Source organism: Sphaeramia orbicularis, chromosome 4 (assembly GCF_902148855.1).
Source record: "Sphaeramia orbicularis chromosome 4, fSphaOr1.1, whole genome shotgun sequence".
NCBI lineage: Eukaryota > Metazoa > Chordata > Actinopteri > Kurtiformes > Apogonidae > Sphaeramia > Sphaeramia orbicularis.
Genome location: NC_043960.1, coordinates 57216909 through 57238321, shown reverse-complemented (window position 1 = coordinate 57238321; position 21413 = coordinate 57216909). Strand labels below are relative to the sequence as shown.

Here is a 21413-nt window from a genome sequence, read left to right as displayed (position 1 = left end):
CCAGTCCAAGGGTCCGGTCCAAGGGTCCAGTCCAAGGGTCCGGTCCAAGGGTCCAGTCCAAGGGTCCGGTCCAAAGGTCCAGTCCAAGGGTCCAGTCCAAGGGCTGGGCAGACCTTCAGTCCATGGTCCACATGACTCTGACCAGTGCCTTTGTGTTTGAATCCCTCAGGTCTTCTGTTCCTTTTACTCTGAAGTAACAACAGAAAAGTAGATTTTTTTTTAAATAAATTGAGTTGAATCCTGAGGTCAGTCGAGTTGAACCATTGATTCATTTCCAAAGCTGAATGTGGGCCATGGTTTCAGTGTGTGACCGTAGTGGGTTAAGGCTGATCATTTAGATCTGGTCCACATCTGATGGTCAAATCAAAGTCCATCTCCTTGTGAACGAAGCTGACAATCTTCAACTCAAATGTAAAATCTGTTCTCCTAACGGTTCAGAACGTGACAACTGACCTCAAACATCTTCAAGCAGTTACAGGCATTTGTCAGTCGAAGACTCCGATACATCCTTGGAATATTCTGTCCAAATAGAAGAACCAACAACCATCTGTGGCACTGCACAGAACAGGAGAGGATCCACACCACTACCAGATGTAGGAAAAGGACATGGATGGAGAAGGAAGAGGGGGTGACCAAGACATCCAAGAACAACTGTCACAGAGGAACATCAGGAGATAGATGTGTGGTGGGACCAGTTAGAGCAGGCAGCTGAGAACAGTTCACTGGAGAACCCTGGTGGAGAACCCTGGTGGAGAACACTGGTGGAGAACCCTGGTGGAGACCCTAAGCTCCTGTAGGTGTGACGAGGGTTGATGCTGCGTTCCAAAGTGCTGGGAGGTCGAATACAGACCTGATCAAAATCTTAAGACCAGTTGAAAAATAGCTAGAATTTACCTTTTTCACATTTGGATCTTAATGAGGTTTTAAGTAGAGCTACAATATACAAAAGCAAGAAGGGGGAGTGAGACAAAAAGCACTTTGAAAAAGTCATTTATTGAAAACAACAGGTAAACTGAAATAGGCTGTTTATCAGCTGATCAAAAGTTTAAGACCATCGCTCAAAAAATTACAAAAAACTCTCCAAACCAGAACAAAAAATGTTCTCAGTAGGACTCAGTAATGAGTAGCTCCACCGTTCTTGTTAATCACTTCAAAAATTCGTTTGGGCATGTTTGATGCGAGTGTTTCCAGGAGGCTGGTGGGAACATTGCTCCAAGTGGTGAAGATGGCTTCACCAAGGGCATCAACTGTGTGGAACTGATGGCCATTTTTATAAACTTCCCTTGCCATCCATCCCCAAATGTTCTCTATGGGATTTAAATCAGGGGAACATGCGGGATGGTCCAAAAGAGTGATGTTCTTCTCCCTGAAGAAGTCCTTCATCAAGCGAGCATTGTGAACTGCAGCGTTGTCCTGTTTTTAAACCCAGCTGTTCCCACACAGACCAGGGCCCTCAGTCATGAGGGACGCCCGCTGCAACATCTGCACATCACCAGCCGCCGTTTGACCACCCTGCCCCACCTGAAGCTCCAGTGTTCCACTGAATGAAAAAGCACCCCAGATCATGATGGACCCCCCTCCACTGTGCCGGGTAGGAAACATCTCAGGTGGGATCTCCTTGTCATGCCAGTAACGTTGGAAGCCATCTGGACCGTCAAGGTTCCATTTTTTCTCATCAGAGAATAAAACTTTTTTCCACCTTTCAGTGTCCCATGTTTGATGCTCCCTGGCAAAGTCTAAACGGGCAGTTTTGTGGCGTTGGAGGAGACGAGGTCTTTGAATTGGTTTTTGTTTTTGAAACCCTTTTCCCGCAGATGCCGTCTGATGGTTATTGCGCTGCAGTCGGCACCAGTAAGGGCCTTCATTTGGGTGGAGGACCGCCCTGTGTCTTGACGGACAGTCAGTCGGATCCTCCGGCTCAGCGCAGGTGTCATTTTTTTGGGTCTACCACTTGACTTTTTTGTTCCATAATGCTCAGGATCTGTCCAAAAATGTAGAATGACTGTCTTACTGCGTCCAACCTCAGCAGCAATGGCACGCTGCCAGAGGCCTCGCTTATGCAGCTGGACGATCCGACCACGTTCAAGAAGAGAAAGCTTCTGAGCTTTAGCCATCAAGAGGGCATGACCGTGTGAATGCCCGACAGAAAATGAGAATTTTGAGCAGATTTTGGCTTTTATAGCCTGCGGTCTTAAACTTTTGATCAGCTGATAAACAGCCTATTTCAGTTTACTTGTTGTTTTCAATAAATGACTTTTTCAAAGTGCTTTTTGTCTCACTCCCCCTTCTTACTTTTGTATATTGTAGCTCTACTTAAAACCTCATTAAGATCCAAATGTGCAAAAGGTAAATTCTAGCTATTTTTCAACTGGTCTTAAGATTTTGATCAGGTCTGTATGTCCCGCCTGGAGTGACCCACCTCAGAGCATTCCAGACTGTCCATGTTGAACATAAACCGTAGGAGCGCAGATCCAAGCTCCTATTGGCTGTTGGACCATGGACAGTCCAGAGTTCTCACATACACAAACCAGATGGAAATCAGATCATTATACACTGAACAGTTTTTTTCCTTTGCAAACTGTGCCGCCGTCATTGTGTTGACGTCATGTCGTAGTTCGTGGTGAGGTTGGGGTACTTGGATGTGGTCCCACTTTGTAACTAGGACCTCCAGCTTCAACAGGAGTTCATGCAGTTTATCCAGTTGGACGTCGGAAACTTCCACCTCCCAACACTTTGGGAGGCACCACTAGACCATGTCTGGTGGACTAGGTGGGGTTCAAGGGAATGCAGAGAACCCCCTTCCCTCCAGGGATGGAACAGGTGAACTCATAGGAACACGTACTGGACTTGGACGGTCTGGTGAGTAGGATGAAATATTGGACACATCCCTTTTAGATGAACCGCTGTTGTCTTTATTACTGCAGATTGACACGCAGAAACCAAGACAACTGAGAATACCGCCTTAAAACATCAATATGCAGAAGATGGAGTTTAAGGAACCAGCCTATGGATCCTCACATGAAGAGTTAAAGTTGGTCGTGTTTTAGCTTTGAAAAGGAAACATGACATGTATGATTGACATGAACTGATAAGACTAGTGGATCACCAGGGATTAGACAGACCCATCAGGAGAGGGTTTAGGTTAAAGGTGGATGTTTGGGTCTTTATGGGTAGGGACGTTGGGGTCTTTAAGGGTTAAAGGTGGACGTTTGTGTCTTTAAGGGTTAAAGGCGGACATTTGGGTCTTTATAGGTTAAAGGTGAAGGGTGTTTGGGTCTTTAATGGTTAAAGCAGTGGTTTCCAACCTTTTTTGGCTCGTGACCCCATTTAACATCACAAATTTCTGGCGACCCCAGATATTCAAAACTGAGACTTTTTTTTTTTTTTTTGCTAAAATCAATTTGTTTTTGACCATGTAATAGTTCGCTATACTGTGTTTCACATAAACATTAATTTTAGAGGACATTTAGTCTATATAATGTATATTATTCTGGACGGAGGCAGAAAATCCAGGTGTAGATTACTGCAAAAAGTGAGAACTTTATTTTCCTTGGTCAGGATATGTACAGTCAGTCCAGCTGTGATTTACAAGGCTGACAATTAATACTGAACAAACAAGAACTCAAACTATGAATTATGAAAGAGCTGCAGCATCTGAAACTGACCACAATGAACATCTGACACAAACAGAACCACAGTGCTGCAGTTTCAGACTCGGTTTGTCTGTTATGGATTGGGATTGTCCCTGTCAACTCACCATAAATTTTTTTTATTAGTAAGTTTTGTATTTTTATCAATTACTAGAAATTTCAGGTGACCCCAAATGAATTCCAAGCAACCCCACGTTGGGTCCTGACCCCAAGGTTGAAAAACACTGGGTTAAAGGTGGACGTTTGGGTCTTTAAGGGTTAAACTGAACTCTTATTGGTCAAAACGCTGTGATGTGTCTGAAAAACCACTGGTGAACATTTCAGTCATTGTGTTCAAATCTAACATCAAACTTAACCAGTTTTCTACTCACTGAAATAATGTTGGGAATAATTGAGAACGCGACCAACTTTAACTTCACTAAACCTGACGTGTGTATGTGTAAAGGTCAGGATTAAATATATGATGAGATGAAAAATAAATGTTTTTGAAAACTGATGTTAATACTGTTGTTCAGACACTGACTCACAGAAGGAATAAAAACCCAAAACCAGTTTTTAATAAATGTAATTTATTTGAAACTGAAAACTAAAACTGTGACGAGCACATTCCAAGGGCGTGGTTTGGACCTGGTCCGGACCTGGTCCAAGGCTCAGTGGTCTGTCAGATCCAGTCCACCTACATCCACAGCATCACCTTCAGATGACAGAAAAACTACAGAGAAATGAGTCCGTTGGTGAAACAGGAGGAAAGGAAAACCTCCACCCTGTCCACAATCTGATTGTACAGTGAACCGAGCCTTTGGGTTTGGTTCTGAACCCAGACCAGCTGACCACAGCAGGCAACGGCACCAGAGGCACAAAAGACCTGACCCAGACCTCCAACAGAGTCCTCAACAGTCCACAACAGTCCAGGGTCCTGGGTCCAGGTGACCAGTCCACGGTTGGTTCTGTGGGTTAGCATTGGTTCAGTCCACATGTGAACGCAGCGTTTATTCCAAACATTCAAACCTGTAGAACCCGTTCCTCTGCAGATGGAATTCAAACAGCTTTAAGATGGAAAACTGAAAATGGCTCCTTCAGTGAAAACCCTTCATCTATTCCACTCCCCTCATCCTCTCCTATTGTTTCATTTCTTTCTTTCTTTCTGGAACCAGTTCTGATAAAAACAGGAGGTTTGAGAACAGATGAACAGATGTAAACAGACTGAGTTCATGGAACGGCTGCAGACAATGACACAGCTCTGTATCTTTGGTTATTAAGTCGCTCACAACAATGTTCACAGCTTTTCACCCCCCCCCCCCCCCATTACATTTCATTTTTGACAAAGTCTAGAAAAAGTAGATGAATAGTTTTCTTTTTCCATAAACATCCCCATCACACACATCTCATATCTGAACAGACATTCTGCTGTACAAAACCTCCAAATGTTTAATACTTTACACTTTCCAAACTCTACATTGGACCTGCTCTCCACCAATCAGAGGCCAGGCTTTACTGTGGCTTCTGCACTTATTGCCTTTTACTAACATCTACGACCCATGGAATACCTGACAAAACATCAACAGATGTGTTTTTGTCTGGTTTTTAATAAGTATCTGTTTTTACATTGTTCATTTTTAGATTCTGAAAATAGCAGCCCTGAAATAAATAAATGCAAATACTACAACTGAACTAATGAAAACAAAAACTCATTAAAGGACGGAGGCTCCGACTAAACGACACTCTTCTGATGCAGAAAACAACACAGGGCCTGAGGATGATGGACTCCTGCTCCACCTCCTGCTCCGCCTCCTCCATTCATGGGGGTTTAGGCCCCACCTCCCCTCCCCCTGGGCTTTCCGGCCCTCACCGATGTGGGGGGTGGGGCTACACGGGCCCCTAGCAAAGCTGTGTTGCCCCCTGTTCAGCACTTGCCCCAACAAAACCAGTTGTCTGTGACCTTTGACCCCATCTCCTACACAACAGCAGCAAATTGTGCTATGGGTCACTGTTCGCTCCTCTACTGGGGCACAGGAGCAGAAGAAGACTGTCCAGCGGTAGATGTCCTCCTGATGCATAGGCCAGGGGATGGAGCGCGCGCGCACACGCACACACACACACACACACACACACACACACACACACACACACACACACACTGAAGCAGGGCTCTGAGGACGATCAGTCTTTAAATGGAGCAGAGGAAACAAAGAGCTGAGAAGACCTTCACCATGGAGAGGACCTCCTGTGTCTGTCCTAATCAGATCCTCTGCTCCGTCTGTGGGAGGCGTGTCTGCATGTGTCTGGGGGGTGTGGCCTCATGCTGAGGTGATGTTGGGCTGGTGTGGGACACTCTGGACACCCTCATAGTGGGCATGGCTGGTGCTGTTGTTGTTCGTTGAAGCCGGATGTTGTTGCTGCTGCTGTTGTAGCAGTGACGGCGTGCTGCTGCTCTGACTCAGCTGATTGGACAGCTGACCCAGCTGCTCTGAGTTGGCGAGTGATTTCAGAACGGCGTTCTCACGCTCTAAAACAGAGTTTCTCTCATACAGCTCCTTGATCTGCTCCTTCAGAACCTCCACCTCCTCGCGGACAGCGTACATCAGATGACTCTTCACTAAGTCCTGTATGAGGACACAGAAGAAGAGAAGAAGACATTAGTAAAGACAAATGTCCAAAAGTATCAAAGGTTGGATGCTTCTGGTCTGTCTTCTGTCTGTACCACGCAGGTTTTCTGTGGTTTCCATCACATTTACCATCAGGTGCATTCAGGCAGACGTCCCTGAGCACCTCCAACAGCAGCTCAGTGCTTCTAATGGATGTGCTAATGCTAATGCTACGTAGGTCATTTGACTGGATGGGTCAAATACAGATGGACAAAATAAACAAGTTAACATTTAACTGTTTTTACACAGTAAAGACATGCTTTTCTATTTCAGAAAAAAAAGAGCTCCAGAGGGTCAGACCTTCACCGCAGCACTAAGGACTTATAAACACTTGGTATAGGGGTGTGTGTGTCTGTGTGTCTGTGTGTGTGTGTGTGTGATCAAATGACATGAGCTTTCATGATGCACATTCAGTTTCTGTCCATGTTATGTTGATGTTACTCATCTCAAGGACTGTTTTTTCACTTATTGGTGGCAGTGGAAAACCCATTCAGAAATGCATCATCATCATCATCATCATCATCATCATCATCATCATCATCCAGACTGACACAAAACAGAACTTGTGGTCCTTCTTTCATGTGTGGAAAACTCACCATAGCCTGTTCGATCTTGTTATCGATGGCAACAACACTGGCACCAGATGAACTGTGGACACAAACAGTAGAGTCAGCACATCATGACCATGGACTGAACACAGATACTAGAGACACACCTGCACTCAGACTGGAACAGAACTAGAACTGGGACTAGAACTAGAACTGGGACTAGGACTGGGACTAGGACTGGAACTAGGACTGGGACTAGGACTGGAACTAGGACTGGGACTAGGAGTGTTCCATGTCAACTATAAACATATAGATGTGTGTGTCGTCCCCCCACCCCACCCACACACACACACACACACACTCCCACCCGCGTGAGTCACAGTCACAGATCTATGTACAGAGCCATGCAGCTCCTTAAACACAACATGGGAGGGGGGGCAGTTTTTAAAGGCAGTAAAGGCTTTTGTCCAGAAACACTCGTGTTTTTGATCCACACTGGAGGTGGGCGGGGCCATGTGTGGAGAAGCTCTGACACAAACACAAGTGGGAACAGGACGTGCAGATGTGACCCAGGTTCCTGGAACTGGATGATCTAATGGTACTGAGACATACGGAGGAAAACTAGATGGAAGTCCAGCCCACAGAGCTGATATCAAACTACAAACGGCAAAGTTACTTCACAAAGTTAAGGAAAAAATAAGGAAATCAGGTGAAAAATGAGCAAAGCACTAGAGCTCCACCGTTTATGAAAGTGCATGAAAGTCTGACCCAGACATTGAATCAGGTTCATCTCCTCATGTGAACAAACAGACCTTACAGAGCAGTAGACATGTGCAGACCACCATGTACTGAGTGTCCCGGCCCATGGGGACAAAGACCCTGTGAACCCGTAAAAACCCCTAATAAGGACCAGCTTGGACCTTCACTGACTTCTGCACATTCACACAGGAACCAAAGTTCTGGAGTCCAAAGAATCAGCCGACGATGGATGACTACAACCAAAAGCAAACACCTTTAAAAAGTCTAGAACCAAACCGCAAACAGAACCCAGCCAGACCTGAGTCCAACCCCAAACAGAACCAGCCAGACCTGAGTCCAACCCCAGACAGAACCAGCCAGACCTGAGTCCAACCCCAAACAGAACCAGCCAGACCTGAGTCCAACCCCAAACAGAACCAGCCAGACCTGAGTCCAACCCCAAACAGAACCAGCCAGACCTGAGTCCAACCCCAAACAGAACACACCAGTCAGTCCAGTACCTGAAGCATCTGGGCCTGTAGGACACCAAGGGTCCAGGGTAGGTGGGTGAAGTCCCTGGTGAACAGGACAGACTGGAGCTCATCCTGCAGCGCATCCTGACGGTGCTGAAGGCTGCGGACGTCCTCTGTGTGTTTAAGTCCTCTGTGTGTATGTTTAGGTCCTCTGTGTGTGTGTGTGTATGTTTCGGTCCTGTGTGTGTGTGTATATGTGTGTGTGTGTGTGTATGTTTAGGTCTTGTGTGTACGTTTCCAGCCGTGTGCGTGTGCTTGTGGCAGACTCAGGAGGCGAGTGCTTCTTAAAGCCTTGGCTCATCACATGGGGATGAAAACAGGGGGCGGAGCATGGTCTCTAACTCCGCCTCTGAATTGACTCACTGTTTACTGCCAGAGAATTACACAACTCCAGTTCAGACATATTCCAGGTTTAATCTAATGACCTGGTTCTGAGACGTTCTGTCATGAACTTGCTCTGCTTTTCCTAAACGTTTCAATAATGACATTGAATTAACCCGGGCTGATCTTATCATTTCCACATGTTAAATGTCTATATGAAAAGTCTGTAACTTACCTGAGCATCTGTATAGTCACCACAAACACTCTAAAGGTCAGTCAGACCTGGTCATGAGGTGAAATCAACCCCCCCCCCCCCCCCGAGTCCAGTCCACTGAGGCCACTGGGGGGTGGACTCCAGTGTTCTACTACTGATCTACAGTGTTCCACATTTTACCATCTTCTTCCTGCCTTTCTCTCCTCAGGCAGAAAACCAAACAAGTGAGTCACAGGTTGACGCTGACATGCCAGCGTATCCCTTAACTGATGTGGATTCTTTACAGATGACTGTTGAGCCACACACTGTTAAACTGTCACTGATGATGAATGACACCATCTATGATGGGATGACGGTATATGAATTACATTCACTAATAAGCAGGTGGTGATTCTTTTGTGATCTGAAGGCTGATAAAAAAAAAACACAGAGAAACATTCCTGCCTTTGAAATGCATATTTAAAAATCCAGGACAGTGAAAACAGGACTGCTCACTAACATAGAATGGATTCTGTTTTTATTTAGAACACGTTCAAGTGCTACAGTGGTTAAAGTGCACAAACTGATGTGTTGTCATTCTGCAGCCAAGAACAACAAAGAAACAGTACATTTTATTGAAAGAGGAACGCATGAGGCAGTTTATATAAAGGCCACTTACTGCGTTACCCCCCCCCCCCACACACACACACACACACACACACACCCCCTGTGGTGCATTCCAGCTCTGGTCTCCTCCGGGCCTGAGGCCGTGGACAGACATGTGTGTCAGAGCCACCGTCACATGAACACACGTCCTTCCAACCCAACCATCATGTTCTCCATGGAATGAACCAGAACACTACTGCCAACATGGACTACTACATTCTTCAATCCCACATGCACACACAGCATACGCCTTCCAGGTCCACTGTGTCAGCTGACAAATATATTTTATGCAAATATTTCATGCAAATATTTCCGTAATATATGCGTGATTTATGTATGATTTATTGTCATGTTTTTTATTTACTGCTCCACATCACAGACGTGTTGAAGAAACGTCTGGTCCATCACATAACACTTCCACAGTGTCAGAAAAGTCCGATTATTTCCACTATAACACAGATGCACTGGCACACGTCCTGGTCTCTGAGCATACAAACAGTCACTGTGGGGGGGCACAGCTGAACAAATCAGACCTCAGCCCTGTCATCTGAGGAGTGGATTCACAAACTACAGCTGGAGGGAGGGGGGCTAGACCTGGACTAGACCTGGAGTAGTCCTGGACTAGACCTGGGCCTGACCTGGACTAGAACTGGGCTAGACCTGTACTAGACCTGAAGTAGACCTGGATTAGACCTGGAGTAGACCTGGACTAGACCTGAAGTAGACCTGGATTAGACCTGGACTAGACCTGAAGTAGACCTGGACTAGACCTGGAGTAGACCTGGACTAGACCTGAAGCAGACCTGGATTAGACCTGGACTAGACCTGAAGTAGACCTGGACTAGACCTGGAGTAGACCTGGAGTAGTCCTGGACTAGACCTGGAGTAGTCCTGGACTAGACCTGGGCCTGACCTGGACTAGAACTGGGCTAGACCTGGAGTAGACCTGGACTAGACTTAAAGTAGACCTGGATTAGACCTGGAGTAGACCTGGACTAGACCTGAAGTAGACCTGGACTAGACCTGAAGTAGACCTGGAAAGGTGCACTTTCATATATAAACCAGATGGGGGCATCACATCCAATGACCTCAATCAATCAAATTGTATTTATATAGTGTCACATCTTAACAATAGTTATCTGATGACACCCAGAAAGAGAAAGAGAGAGAGAGAGAGAGAGAGAGAGAGAGAGAGAGAGAGAGAGAGAGAGAGAGAGCGTGAGAGAGAGAGAAAGAGAGAGAGACAGAGCGAGAGTCCATAAATGTGTTCTACAGGGTGTCCCATAAGTCTCCATACATAGGAGACATAATACATATGGTTCTAACATGTATTTCTTTATATTTCTTCTTTATAGTTCTTCAGCAGTGGAGGACACGCATTGAAATGTGTTCCCGACAAAATGGCAGTCATATAGAGCATATTATATAAATAAAAATGGTTTATGTCAAAAAACGTTTATTTTTCCTATGTATGGAGACTTATGGGACACCCTGTATAGTGGTTTGTATTGTGATGTTCAGGTAAAATGACCTATTCCACAGCCAGTTTTCAGACAAATTACATCATTTGGAAAATTTTAGTTTTTACAGTTTTATATTGAAAGGTGTTTAGATTTTGTCACAGTAATCTTCCATGTAAAGTCTTTCAGTTTGAGTTGAGAGTAAACTGATCATTTCTATTGCACATATATAAGTTTATAAACTTATGCAGGGGAACATGGCTGTCATAGTCAACATTAGAAATCTGAGTTGTACTAGATGGAACCAACTGACACAATAGACTCAGATATGAATTACATAGTTAGAAATCTCAGAACACTGACTAAAGTATCAGTCCTTATTGTCCATTAAAGCTGAAGTTTGTCTGTTTGACACTCAGTGGACACATTCATCTGTGCTTGTGAACTTGGTGGATACTTGGGGGGGGGGGGGGCAGTGTTGGGATGCATTGTTTATATAAGGACTGGTTACTGTCGACGCAACGGAGACCTAGACCCAATCCCAATTCACCCCTGGGCCCTCCCCCTTACCCTCCCCTGAGGCCTGTTCTGTCATCATGTTCTAACTTTTGTTTGAGACATAATTCTCCATGTCGTCAGCAGCTAGAACTGTCTCTGTTCTATGGGTTTTGGTCATCTGTTTACGACTATCAACCACAAACCGCAGAAATGAGATCTATAACATTGAAATGACATTAAACGGACGATCACATGATTCAGTTGTTTCTGAAGTAAATCTGTCCATCAGTGTGTTTCTTTGCTCACTGTTGCTCTTTTTTGTTGTGTTTACCTCCATCCGACCAATGATTGGAACTGAATTATGGGAAATTTATCAGACCCTTGTGTTTGCAGTGTGGTCCTGGAAAATCTACATTTGGAGGGTCAAACAGTCCTCCCCCTTAGCCCCTCCCCTCCCACTCATGGAGAACTGGGAAACCCCTACCCCTTCACATGAATGTGCAAAAATGGAGGAGGATGGCGGGGGGGGGGGGGGGGCGGCAAGGGGTGAATTGGGGTTGGGCCTAAAGCTTAGACAGAGCTCTGAGAACACTTGTTGGGAGGTGAAAGTCTGACTGTTCCTCAGCAGGTCACAGGTAGGTGTGTGTGCTGCCACCATGCTCCTCATGAACAGAATGGAACCTTCAGCTGTTACATAACCTTCAGACTTCTGCACAAACAACACTGCACCCTGCATGTCCCCATGAGACATTTGGAGTCATTTCTTAGTCAACGACCCAGACAACAGGGATCATGAGACGAAATCAAGGCCCTCAGGAGCTCAACACATACAAGAAGAAGATCTGAATGTGATGGATGAGCCTTATCCAAATGACATAGACAGGCCCATGGTGGGTAATATAGCAGGTCTATGGGGTTATAACATGTCTGTTCCTGGATACCCAGTCTACATGAGTGTCACAGACTGAAGCTCCAAACAGTTCAGAGCTGACCCTCACAGACCTAAACCTAGGCCTCTCATCTAGGGCTGTAGCTAACGATTCTTTTTGAAGTCGAGTATTCTACCAAATATTTCAGCAAATAATCAAGTAATCAGATTTCATCATCACACCATCATGGAAACTTAAATTATTATGGACAACAACAAATCCATAGCCTACAATCTAACCAGCGCTGCTGTGTTTCTCAGTTAGCGATTACGTTAAATTGGCTAATGTTGGCCTACTGTTGAGTGGCAGACGGACACGTACCAGGTGGTGGTTCAGGATGTAGACTTACACACACTGAACCACATTCTGTCTTTTTTTTTCATTTTGCAGTGATCGAAACCTTGCACATCTTTTGCCTTTTGCAGACGGTCTCCTCACTCTCTTCCACTGAACCAACTTTTGGACTCGGAGTTGTGTGCATCACTGTTTATAGTCTGTGTAGAACACAAGTGACTACTGAAATTAAATTAATAATTAAATGAATACTCGAGACAAAAAAACAATGATTTAAGGATTTTTTTTTTACTTGAATTACTTGAGTACTCGTTACAGCTCTACTCTCATCTGGATCAAAAATCACACAGATGCATCACAGACAAAAGTCTTACAATTAGCCAAACAACTTCTATGTTGCTGTAACAGATGGATGTGTCTTGATCCAGCACCTTTAATGAAACCATTTACTTTGGAGCTTGAAAGTCCAGTCCTCAACCATTTGGCCCCGGGGCCCATGAACTACCAGGGTTTGGAACCCAGCCCTCGTTGCTAGTGGGTTCATAACAGTTGGATCCAGGCACCTCAGTGTTCACATGCCTCTGTATTCAACTCAGTATTTATCACAGGATCAAGGACTTTGTCTCATTTGGGCTTCCACTGGGTTTGAGGCTTCTAACCTTGAATCAGAAATATGGATTATAAGTGATTCATCTTGAAAAAAAGTTTGAAAACTTGGAATGTTGAATAGAATAAGTGATGTATAACTTTCTGCCCTTCGTTATCATCTACGCAGCACATTAGTAGGTCATTCACTAAGGTTTAGCTGCCACTTTATCGTCCCAAATGCAAATGATTTGTCTTTTTCTAAATATTATTTTATGTCATTACTATAGCAGAATCCTAAAAACAGATGTCTGTGGATGTTCATGGAAATATGGTTGGTTCAGGATGACATCTGTGAATTCCTTACTCAGTTATCATCTACAGGGTGTATCAAAAAAATATATACATTTTGAAAAATTACCCCCAGTTCTGCATTTGATAATCTTTGGAATTTTCTTTTCTGGAAGTCGGTAGGTAGGGGATTGGTGGATATTTGTCCAAATTTACAGACCCAGGTTTGGTTTCTGTATCATAAATTGTGTCCACATACATACCTAGTCTGGACAAACTACTGCTGTGGCTAAAATCCAGTGACTGTAGTCCCCATAAATCTGTCTTTCCTTTCTTGTGTGTAATCATATGGTTGATCACAGTTGACTGAGGCCAGTGAAGGGGCTGATGCTGCTTCACTGCAGACCAACCCCAGCTTCACAGTGACTCCTTTCAGCAAATCAACACATCACTTTACCAGAACGTTGACAAATACAAACTGGAACTTGTAATGTAGTTAAACTAAAATAAATGTGTGTCGTACTTGTTGCATGAAAGACATGTTAGTGCTAATGGGAACAGATTTGATCAGAGTAGAGTGGATGTGTCCAGATAAACAGGCATACATGAAACTGGATGGAAAGGTGGAAAAAAAACACAAACTAAACCAATTACTACTTTTACAAAATAAACAAAAGATGACCTACTCTGGACACTTAAGGTGTTACATTTTTCACAAAGTTCTTTTTTTTAGGAATGCTTCTTGCCCTCAGACTGTTTGTGAGTAATCCTGTCTGTACTTTCAACAAGTCCAACTTTGTTGGAGTCGACTGAGGACATAGGGAGGAGGGATGAGGTGCCTCCCTCCAGTTTACCTGCAGTTAGTTGAATGGATCTGGATAAAGCTGAAGTGTTAGTCAGAATGGCTGCAGGCAAACATCAGCTGGATGGTGAACAAACACAAGGGCTCAGGCTTTTGCCAGCTGCGACTCCACACTTGCTCAGCTGCTACCGTTTCTTTATGTAAATACCTTTATATAACAGCTCATCTGGAGTTACTCCTTTGAAGAACATGACTCTATAGACACATGATACATGTGTGCTCATTGTAGGGCTGTGCAATTAATCCATTTTAAATCGGACATTTTAATTAGGATGATTTTTAAAAAAGGGGTAATCATCAAATCAATTTCATCTCTTGTGGCTCCAGGTCGTGCCTCCGGGCTACCGTAGGCTCCTAATCCTATCTGTGACAGCACTCTTTCACAGAAGTCCATGTAATGACCAAGGACCTTAATTCTGTGGTGGGTCTGCAGTAGTGACACCAATATGAGCCGTGGTCCACACACAGATTCAAACAGAACTGCATGGAGATCACTCATCTCATGTGGTCCACACACACACACAAGACTAATGCATGTCACTGACTTACACTGGTATCATGTGATACCATCACAGATCTGAGATAGGAGCAGTGTATTGTGGGCTGCACATGAAAACGACATGCTGACTTCTGTTGTCTTTTGTAGTTTTACCCAAAAATCAAAATTGAAAATGAAGTTTTAGAGGAAAAAAAAAAATCAGGATTTTATTTTTGGCCAAAGTCGTGCAGCCCTAGCTCACTGTAGTCATTAATTAAGACTACTGACATAACTGCTCTCACATGTAGATAAATAAGGAACCTCACATGCACCTCCTCCTGAAAGGAACCAGAACGCCAGATACAGTCATGCCAAATATGCAATACTAGAACAAAAAGAAATAACATCTATTCCAAAAAAAAGTTGGGATGCTGTGTGGTGAAAGGTACATAAAACAATCCAATGCTTTGAAAATCTCACAAATTCATGTTTTATTCACAATAGAAGGTAGATAAAAATCATATGTTTAAGATTCAGTGAAATGTCTGAGTGCAAGAGACAAGACTGTAAATCAGTATTAGATGTCTGTGATCCAGTTGGACTGAAGCAGGTTCTGCTTCTGTGCCTATTGGACATTTGGGATGTTTTTTTTTTTTTTTTTTTTAATTTGCACAAATATATAAAAATGGTCCAAAATGGGTGTGTGTATGTGTGTGTGTGTATATACATATACACACACACACACACACACACACACACACACACACACACACACAAAGCCTAACCTACAAATATATACCTAAGTGCACTGGGTGTGAATCTGAGTCTCTGTCTGCTCTAACGGACCTTGGTTCTGTCATGAACCAGCAGGAGTTTGTCTCTTGCATGTTTTATTGAACCACAGTCTGTGAGGAACTAAAACCAATTTGGATCATCTCTCTGCTGCTGTAGATGTTTGATTGTGTGCTGTATGTTTGACACTTTGAGAAGTCACAACAGCATAGATACAAATGGCTCTAGATCTGGGGACAAATACAGGATTTGTAGGGAACCTTAAAAAAAACAAAACATGGAAGACACAGATTCAGGAGTGTTCCAGGTAGGACATGATGCACCTTACCAATGGCCAGTTAGTAGATACTGTGTGTGTGTGTTGGGGGGGGGGGGGATAAGATGATTTTCTCACATTTCATGACATGACAAGTCAGCTGCTTGTTCTTTAGACATGATTTGAATTAAATATTTGCTCCCTTAATTCCAAAGTAGATTTTGCTGGCAGCTGGTTGAATAAACATGGCAGACAGTCAATAGCATGAATTAAAGAGCACATGGAAAAGTAGGCGGTGACTGATACGAACCACAAACTGACTTTGAAGGCTTCCAAAGCTGAGATATTGAAATCCAGCACAGGTATTGACATGTTATAGAATAATTATCAAACCGCTAATTATACAATTTCAGCCTTAACAGAAAAACAAACAATTAATGAATGATTACAACCACAAGTGCACCGTTTGTTTGGATTACATAAGACACGAAAACAGATATTCCTCTGAGAATGTACACTTTCACACCATTTTTCTAAATATAGACCTTTATGGACTTAACCTGCTAAATATCTGTACAATTGAGAATGCCAAAATGACAGAAGGCCCACTAAGGAGCCCTCCACAGATCTGAATAAACTCCGACCATAAGCTAGTTCAAGCAGAGCCTCTGGAGAGCATGTTCTTGAGCACAGTCTCGGTTACGGGATCTCTGTGTGATCTGTTATTTGTGCTGCTAAATCCTTGTGGCTCTATAACAGACCTGAGTAGACTACTGCATCTGTGTGACTGGAACGAGGTTCCACTGAACCTTCATATGTTGTTGTTACAAAATGAACCCAGAGACTTCCTCTAGTGCCATGCTGTTCTCCCATTCATAACAAACAGACAAACATGCAGCAAGTCCATCAACTCAGTTTTTACATGTGACTCACACGTTCCTCCACCACGGACACCAAGGTAATAAAAAGTGGGGTGAAAAAGTTTCATACATCAGCCCTTTTTTCTGGATTTGCCAAGAATGTAATGGGTTCATTCTGAGCTAATTCCAAGTTTCATGCCAACGGGCCTGGTAGCATTTGACAGACAGGCAAAGGAACATATGAACAGAAATGAAAAGATGCATATAAAATATATTACATTTGTATTTATTTCACAAATATTTATATGTGCATTTAAAAAAAAAGAAAAAGATTGAATTCTTATTGTTTGATCAACAGAGCAAAAGGTTTAGTTAGGATGCTGGCGTTATGTTCTTGTAAAACCACAAATAAGACGTCTTTTAAAACATAATACTGTCTATTTAAAGCACCTCCCAACCACAACGTTATAGAAAGGGAAAGGAAATGTTTTTATAACAAAATAAACAAAACCTCATTAAGCTGGTTTAAAACTGAAAACTTTAAACATGCAATAAAGGTTAGTAAGTCTTGAGGCTGAATGACTTTGTGGACAACAGTTGATTCCATGCTGTAATAAAAATGAAACTAAAGGACTCCAGACATAGCTGAATAACCAGGTCCAGTTGACGTTTTGCTGAATGGTGCGTGAGAGTTAAGGGGTGCAACATGTGGTTTAAGCAGCCAACCCAGGCCACACACACAAAACCCAAACACACTCAGGCTCATACCTAGTGTTGACAGGCTTTGACCCTGGTAATCTGCAGGGCCAAAAAGCCTGGAAGAAAGCAGTGGAGGGGTTCCTGCATTTTATAGGGGGAGGAAGGAGAGATAGCAGAAGCATGAGTAGAACACAGAGAAAGCATGTTGACAGAGTTTTAAAGAAAATAAAAGAGCCTAGCATACTGTAGAGGTCAACGCCACGGCCACGTGACCTTCAACAACTTCATTTAAGTAGTGTCTGAACACACTTGTTCCTGCTTTTCTGATCTCATGATGGACTGAATATTCAAATATTCCTTTGTGGCTAGATGGTTGGTTATCTAGTGGAATGAAACAAATTCTCAAAGAATGTAGTATAAGTAAAGACCACCTGAAGCCAACAGACTTGCTCCAAAGAGCAGAGTCCTTCTGTTGTCCTTCTAGTGAACATAAGGCTTTCATGTCCCACTCTGCGACTGCCAGGACAACCACCAGACTTTCACTGCTTCCATTTATTGAGTTAAATATTGTGTCATGACCTTGACTGTGGGTTGTGCTTAAGTTCAGCATTTTACCGAGTCAGTAAGCTAGCTATTATTTTGCATTAGCTCACCCCTGACGGTTTGCAGATGGCTCTGAGCCCTCATTACTGCAGCCCCGCCCCTTTTGCCAGTACCAGGTTCAACTCTGTCATACAGTCCAGTGTCTCCCGCTAACTATACTGACTCCTGTGCCTCACCATAGTCTATTTTACAGTGTAACAGTCTTATAATAAACTGAAAACATTGTAGCAAGCTGAGTATTAATGGTGCTAGTGATGTAAATTAATTTAAGGATGAAAATGGAGAAACAGCATGACAATTAAACAAACCACACACATTTCACACTATATTCACATGTGCAAGGCACACCAGTGTGCAAAACACACAACCAACCCAACCAACCCAGATTTCAGATTGTATATCCTAAACTGAGCCTTTACTGTTGGTGTCCTCATAGAGCAGTAGATGAGCAGTCAGGTACAGGATCTACCTTCTGAAGATGACTGATGAACCTGCTGTCACTGGCACCCAGCAAAACTGTCAACAGCGATTTATCAAACATCCACACAGTCATCTGTCTTAACTACTTCTGTCATATGCATTAGACCAGGGGTGGCCACCCCTAGTCCTGGAGAGCCACAATCCATCTTGTTACCGCCGCTAGGAGGTATTGTGGCTTTGCTTTGTGTGTTTGCGTGTTTGTTTGTTAGCAGGATAACTCAAAAAGTTATGGACGCAGTTTCATGAAATTTTCAGGAAATGTTGATACTGGCACAAGGAAGAAATGATTAATTTTGGTGGTGATCGGGGGGACGGGGGCACAGATCTGTCTTGGTGGAGGTGTGCACTCTCCAAGTACTTCTCTTGTTTTAGATGTTTCCCTCTTCCAGCACACCTGATGGTCATTATCAGGCTTCTGCAGACCTTGATGATAGGCTTATCATTTGAATCAGGTGTGTTGGAAGAGGGATACATCTAAAACATGCTGGATTGTGGCTCTCCAGGACCAGGGTTGGCCACCCCTGCATTAGACGGACCAAAGCAGGTTTCTGACTTTGCAACTTGTCTGTGTTGTGTTTTTATATTTGAGCTTGGGTAGAAAGGACACTATTGAGTTCATTACAAAATACAAACAGCTAAATGTTATCTATGCCAGACATAACACAGGATGTAATTAGCAACAGCACATGGTTCTAACTTTACCAAATACAGATACAGACAAGAAAAGCACTCGGAGAGCGCAGACCTCCACCAAGACAGATCTGCCCCCCGATCACCACCAAAATTTAATCATTTCTTCTTTGTGCCAGTATAAACATTTCCTGAAAATTTCATGAAAATCCATTCATAACTTTTTGAGTTATCTTGCTAACAAACACGCATGCACGCAAACACACAAAGCAAAGTGATCACAATACCTCCTGGTGGAGGTAACAATGAGCAGCAGTTCGAGTTTCCCTTTTATCCCTGTTGTGTTTTTTACTCTTCTATTCCATTTTTGTTGAGTGTCATGCTGCTGTTACACTGTAATTTCCCAGTTTGGGAGAAATAAAGTACATTGATCCATCTACTTATATCAGCTAGCTGATATTTTTTGCTTAGGTATAAAATAAAACAAATAATAAATGTCTAAAGACAACAGAATGACACCAAATTGAAAAGTGAACGTAAGGATTTACCCTCAATGGTCTGTAGTGGTGGTTTTTGGATATTTTAGCACCTGTTCTACTGAAATATGTAGTCTATGCTGGAAGTGTGGGGAATTTCAGACATTATAATCTAGAACATAAAGATGTATAAATATACATTATATTTAACAGGCATCAACAATAGAAACCAGAAACGGAATTTATCCACCTTTGTTTAAGTTGACCATGGGCACTGTTGGACACCCAGGTCTGAACTGACTTCCACGTTTTATTTCCAGAAATAAAGTAAATATGTTTATGACCAGAATTAAAATTAAGTTAAATTAAAACTGCAAGCGGTGTTAAGGCCCTCGCCCTCCCACGCGACCGCCTCCCCATTCGACCGCCGAGACCACAGACAGTGAGAGGACACTGTATTGTGGGCTGGATCCGACATTCTGCGAGATAAGCATAGTGTCATACTTTTGAAAATGATCACTTCATTGCGACCTCATCAAAGCCACGCCCAACATTTGATCAAAAATGTGGGTGATAACTTTTGATCACACATGTGTGTAGGTGATCTTCACCCAGTTTGGTCCAAATTGGATGTAAACCCTAGGAGGAGATGATGAAAGTATGAGGGCTGGGATTTTAGAGGTCCACACTTCCACCCAATATGGCCGACTTCCTGTTGGGTTTAGGGTGGGGCCATAAAATAATTTTTTACTTGTCCTACCATGGGCTATGTCTGGACCAAGTTTAATCTATCACCGTGGAATTTTTTTTTGGTGGGTTCCCATCCGCGCAATGTATGTTCATGTTTTGAGGGGGCGTGGCCAAGTCAATTTTCAATATTTTGAAAACTCTTCTTGCTGGAAAATTCTACTTTTCCACAGTGTAATTTTCAGTCTGTGTACCATTAGTGGAACACAAAGAGTTTTTCAGCAATAGAGTCGTACCAAAATCCCATTCATTTGAAGGGCACAGTTTTGGTGTTGTCATGGCAACACGATTGTAAATAGGGGTGTGTCCTCATTGGCTTTTTGACTCAGTTTGGCATGAGGGATGTGTGTGCCAAATTTTTTTTGCTTACGTCAAAAAATTTTTTTCACTCCCATTCAAAAACTGTAGGGGGCGTGAGAGAGCCATTTTACGATCCAATTATACGAGTGACATATCATCGTGTTCAGGTTGTCATTCCGCACAAATGTTACATAGGTCCAACTCAATCTGACACTGTATGTGTGAGATATACACACTTTTATACTTCTAAACATCGCCGCTTCATTGTGAGGTCATCACAGCCACTCCCAACATTTGATCAAAAATGTAAATGGTAACTTTTGATCACACATGTGTGTAGGTGATCTTCACCCACTTTGGTCCAAATTGGATGTGAACCCTTGGAGGAGATGATGAAAGTATGAGGGGTGGGATTTTAGACGTCCACACTTCCATCCAATATGGCTGACTTCCTGTTGGGTTTAGGGCGTGGCCACAATGTAATTTTTTACTTGTCCTACCATGAGCTATGTCTGTACGAAGTTTCATGTTTGTATGATGAAAAAAATTTGGGGAGGGCTCCCATCCGCGTAATGTATTTTGATTTTTGAGAGGGCGCTACCGAGTCATTTTGCAATATTTTTTCTTGGCGACTTCAAATAAAATAATTTTTCACCAGGCTTGAATTTTTGATCAAATAAAATTGACTTTTCGTTAATGTTCAGGAGGTCAAATTTGCGTGCAAAGTGGCGAGAGAAAAAAAAAAAAAAAACGGATCCATGCGATTTTAATAGGCCCTCGCCGACATGTATGTCTGGGCTCGGGCCTAATTATCCTGAAAATCAGTCCTATTTACAAGTTTAGCAGCTAATGTTTGTGATGTTGCAACAAATTTGGTTG

General features: G+C 43.1%; 1 protein-coding gene across 1 annotated transcript in view; it reads right to left on the bottom strand.

Annotated features, from left to right (window-relative positions):
• Positions 1-5253: 5253 nt before the first annotated feature.
• The window catches only part of LOC115418532 (TSC22 domain family protein 2-like), a 35259-nt gene continuing 19099 nt past the window's right edge, over positions 5254-21413 (bottom strand). The window contains exons 2-3 of the mRNA XM_030133036.1: positions 6892-6943; positions 5254-6253 (exon numbers count right to left, since the gene is read on the bottom strand). Coding sequence (XP_029988896.1) covers positions 5948-6253; positions 6892-6943 — 358 coding nt within the window. The 3' untranslated portion in view covers positions 5254-5947. The remainder of the gene's footprint in view (positions 6254-6891; positions 6944-21413) is intronic.